Raw genomic sequence first — 4,832 nt, 5'->3', positions numbered from 1 at the left:
TTATTTTAACCTCAAAACAAACTTACAAGGTAGGCCTACAGTACAAGATGCGATCGAGATCGTCTGCGGCAGAAGGCGCTCCGGATGACGGCGATCGGAGAATGCTGTCGGAGTCGTCGGTAAAGCCCCGGGGCAGTCGGGTAGGAGAGTCCGATGGGGTCGGTGACGGACGTCGGCGAAGGAGTAGGTGGCTGGTTGGAGTACCGTCGTCCACTTCCGGGTAGAAAGCTCCGTCGTCTCCCCTTCTGACCTTGATACGGGGGTTTTTATACGATTTTCCCCCGAATCTTCCCTCTTGATTGGTCTTAAGTCCCTTTTTCCTTTTTTCGATTGGTCAGTCTACTGTTTCTAAGCAAGACGAAAACCAAATTCGGCCGGGGACGGCGCCCGGGCGTTGACAGCTACTCACATAATTTACACAGTTTGCCCCCTCTCGCGGACATCGGGCTGAACCGATCCGCCAAACGTTCTGTGGCTGCCCCCCCCCTTCGCGACGATCCCGGGCTCATATGGTCTACAGGTGACCTTGACCATCTGTCTCTCTTCTTTCTCCCCTTTTTTGTTAATTGTTTACATCTCGACTCTTGTATACGAGCACCGCGACATTCCCTTCGTCGTTTATTACCGCGTTGTGTTTGTTTTAGAAGAAATGCTTTACAGATGTCCGGTTTATAGCCCGATGCGCGTTCTTGCTCCGATTGACTTTCCGAAATTTCCCGAGGTAGCGATTTTGTAAACAACCGAATTCTCGGCGCCATTTTAGGATCTTCACATTAGTGTGCGTTCTCGTGACGTACCCTAACTGTATACCAAATTTCAACTTTCAACTCCTAACCGTTTGGGCTCTGCGCTGATTATTATTATTAACTCGTCTCGATTATATATAAGAGTATAGATTCATTTAAAAATATGAGACGATAATACAGAAATTTTATAATCTTGTCGGACTCTTCTATATTTAGGCCTCGAGTTTATTATCTTGTTTTTTTTTCTGTCAATGCCATTGTCTGTAATCAAACAAAATGGCTTACAAAAGACATTATGTTTTGGGCACGAGGCAGCCCTCCCATCAGTATTCGAATTTTAATTTTATATTTATTGAAATTTGAACTTTTAAACGATATATATATATCGTTTTCGCTATTCTACTTTGCAAATAAGTTGTTTTTAGTTTAAAAATTGAAAAAACATTTAAGAGATAAAGCTACTGAAATAATCTAGAAAAGCACGAAATATATATTAAACTTATTTATTTGAATTATGATCAAATAAAAATAAATTATATAATAATTTGTCAATTGAATAGAATTAGTTACTTTTTAATGATAATTAAAGTTTTATTTAAAATAATACTTAGATAACAATTATTTTTAATATTAACAAAATCATGTTTAAGGAAAAAATAAAGATTTGTAGAGTAAAATATTTTCAATTTACAACAACATTTTCTGCAAATTTTTTCGAACATTCAACATTTCTTGTTGTTGAGTGTCCATTAAAATCTTCTTTTGTAATAATGCCATTTCCTTTCTTAAATCTGCTTGTACAGAAGAATATTCATCCGTATGTTTACTCTCCAATTGTTCGATGCCCTGAAGTATAAATTACGTTAACAACTAATATCATAAGACCAAAGCATGTACAAATATTGTTTGTACAGTAAATTATTCTATATTGATAAAAATTCTTCATATTTATTTATAAATATTGTATTGTGGCATAATGTTTTGAATTCATTTAATAAAATTGCCGTATATCTCGGCGGATAAGACGACCTTCAGATAAAACGAGGTATAAATTTTCGTCACAGTTTTATGGTTTTAGCATATATCTGTCCTATATGACGAGCCCCAAACTATCAACGGCCTATGAATTTAGTTTAGATCAGCGATCATCATCTGAATAACAATACTGTATAGTGTATACGGAATTAACTCCTATTTGTAATTTTTCGAATAAACAAATTTTATTTTCTTGCATCTGGCAGCACTGCCTTGCGCTTGTTGCAAAAATTCGCACTGATTCGGGCATTCGGGTAATGACTGACTGTTCACAAAAACATTGTATGGGCTATGCTATTCTATTTTGTGCAGAAACCCTACTCTCTTCTAGTAAATAATTACGGTTTGTCTGTCTTTTTATAATGGTTTTAATTTATATAAATTTCAATCTAATTTTTTTTTTTTTTATCTGTCGTATAAGACGATCCCGGATTTTGGGGGTTATTTTTTATGATTCAACTACCGTCTTATCCGCCGAGATATACGGTAACTTTTCCGAATGAAAAAATTCAACACTGTATTATCAATTTTCCATATTAAAAAAAAACTCTAACATGTAAGCTAAATAAAAATATTTGATGAAATTGAATTCAATTTACTTACTTTAAAGAATTCTTCCCCTAAAAGCTTCAAAGCGTTTAATCGTTTATTTTGTGATGCTTTGATTTGCTGCTGAATTTTTTGTTGTTGTTGAAACAATTTCTGATGGAATAAATAAATTTAATTAAATTGTTATTAAGAATAAAAAATCCAGCAACGAGTTACATAACTTTTCCGACTGATACGAAATTTTATTTTTAAACATCACGTTATTAAGCTTAAACAAAATTGTGTGTGGCGCCATCTGTTGTGAGATTTTGTTATAAACTTATATTTTTAATGACTATAGAATGACAAAAATTTCATTTCCAGTGTAGTTATGAGTTTTATAAAATATTGTAAATGTTAATAGCGAGTAAAATCTTCATTAAGTCGTATATCTGAACACGTATATATGACACGTGACCACAATCTCACTCCATCGACCTGTAACCATCAAAATTGAATAGCATCAAGCTACCTCATACACAAGCTACCATGCAAATTCGTTTCTTAATCTTTACTCCATCCTGAGATATTAAACGAAATAGACGCCAACACACATGGAATTTTTTCCTTTTTTGGGTTCAGGAGGTCTCAAAACGTGATTTGCAAAACACCCAGAGGGTCAAATTTCACGATTCCAGTACAGTACATTCCTTTGTTATGTATACGTAACAGCCGGGAATGTAAAAAGTAGAATACCTGGAGTTTGTCTTCAGATTCTTTAATCTTGTCTAATTCTATTTCGGATTGTTGGATGAACGTACTAAGCTGCTTACGAAATTCGTCCATTAATCTTCTCCTTTCGTTCGTTTGTATTTTTGTAGCTTCCAAAACACGCCGTGTTGTTGCACGAATCGTATCCTAGAAATCGAACAATTTGTAAATAAAATGTTATCATCATTAACGTATCAATTCACATTATAAATATGTTTATAAGTAGAAAACTGATCTATTTCAGAAACAAATGTTGAATGTAAATCCCAACTTCGATTGATTTAACTTACATTAATCGAAGATGGGTTTTTAAATTGTGTCATAGAAACTAATAATGACAATTTTAATTATTCATGAATCGTAATTTCAAAAATTCTTATCCTCTTTTGACATAGTAAATCGCAACACGACGGAAAAACATTTCTCAACTGGTGGATCGCGAGCTACCGCTTGCAAAATGCTAACAACTTCGTTACTACTTTAATAAATACTCGAATCTGAATTATATTAACCTGAATAAACTGTTCCAAACGTCTTCGTTTGGCCACGAGACATTTATTAATATCGGAACCGAAACATTCTAAAAGTTTGACCATTTCTTGATTAAAATCTATCTGAATGATGGAATCGTCTCCTTCCGAATATCTTCTTTTCTTATTAGGAGAAACTTTGAGCGCTGAATATTCTTCTTCGCTTCCTTCCGAGTCGTTTTCCTCTAATTTCATTTCTTTAGCTTCTTCGTCTTCCTTGCCGCTTATTTTCGACATTTTGAAAGTCGAACGCTTCCTAACGACGCAATTTGGTAATCTCGTTTCCAACGTCCAAAAGATTTTTGTTTTTGTTTTTAATGAAATAATCTAAATGATCCTAATATGGTTCCATCGTATGGTTTATTTTCGTAAAACTGTATTTGTAATATTACAGAATTATGTAAATAGTTAGTAATGATATTAATTTAGATTCTCTTGCAAAAATTAAACAAACAAACAACAACGCAAAATGAAGCTTCAAGTTTAAAAATGTGTGCATCTCGTTTCACGACTCTTGGCCGGACTTTTTTTTTAAATTTAACCTTTTTCGCCCTGTGGGCACTAAGAGGGCCTCTTATAGCAAACCCATTATGGATTCGGCCAAGCCCACAATGGGGCCCCCGGAAAATTCCTGGCCCGTTTAAGTTAGATCGCGGGTCCCCGGAGCGGTAAGCTGTCACTTTCAACGCTCGGCCATCCGGCCGTCGTCTTGACCGGACTATAAAAATGTGCAGTAGCAGAGACTAATCTATTAATTTAATGAAGGAAACAGATATTTTGATGAATTTGTGGTCACCGTGTATTACCAAAGAGGAGTTTTTGAAGTTTTCGAAATTTCCAGAGTACCGCGCATCTCTGGCCAATATTGTTGTCTTTCAATCCCAAAAACAGTGATATTCATATAAGTATGAATATTTTTCATATATTCTTCATATAGTTGCCATGATACAACTTACAATCAACATGACTCAACTTACAATCATTTTACGTTTTAACGTAAAATGATTGTAAGTTGAGGAAATACATAATAAACATTATAGTTTTGTCTATTATCAAGTTTAATCTTATGACAATGTTTAATGTACAGTACATTCTACAGCGAATATATATCATATGTATTTTTCACTTCATTTCTATAAATAAAATTTTGCATTTTGGTGCATAATTAGCTTATATTAAATATTTTCTTGAAAAACTAAACGTTTATATCTACAATTTTCGT

The 4,832-nt window shown here is 34.2% G+C and overlaps 1 protein-coding gene across 1 annotated transcript; it reads right to left on the bottom strand.

The window, feature by feature from the left end:
- Positions 1 to 1,361: 1,361 nt before the first annotated feature.
- LOC136977681 (synaptonemal complex protein 3-like) lies at positions 1,362 to 3,915 on the bottom strand. The gene is made up of 4 exons (XM_067273227.1): positions 3,593 to 3,915; positions 3,066 to 3,227; positions 2,385 to 2,483; positions 1,362 to 1,592 (listed from the first exon to the last, which is right to left on the bottom strand). The coding sequence occupies exons 1-4, from the start codon at positions 3,845 to 3,847 to the stop codon at positions 1,434 to 1,436; spliced, it is 675 nt and encodes a 224-aa protein (XP_067129328.1). The 5' UTR covers positions 3,848 to 3,915; the 3' UTR covers positions 1,362 to 1,433.
- Between the last annotated feature and the right edge of the window lie 917 nt (positions 3,916 to 4,832).

This window comes from Centruroides vittatus, unplaced genomic scaffold (genome assembly GCF_030686945.1).
Source record: "Centruroides vittatus isolate TY-2023 unplaced genomic scaffold, ASM3068694v2 contig_466, whole genome shotgun sequence".
In the NCBI taxonomy this organism is placed as follows: Eukaryota; Metazoa; Arthropoda; class Arachnida; order Scorpiones; family Buthidae; genus Centruroides; species Centruroides vittatus.
This window is presented reverse-complemented; position numbering and strand designations above follow the sequence as displayed.

Bases quoted from the DNA above. Each gene is read 5' to 3' on its own strand.
- LOC136977681 (XM_067273227.1), bottom strand. From the start codon at position 3,847: ATGTCGAAAATAAGCGGCAAGGAAGACGAAGAAGCTAAAGAAATGAAA. The intron at 3,228-3,592 runs GTTAATATAATT...TTCGATTTCTAG, and splicing joins GTTTGGAACAGTTTATTCAG to GATACGATTCGTGCAACAAC. The intron at 2,484-3,065 runs GTATTCTACTTT...TTATTCCATCAG, and splicing joins AATCTGAAGACAAACTCCAG to AAATTGTTTCAACAACAACA.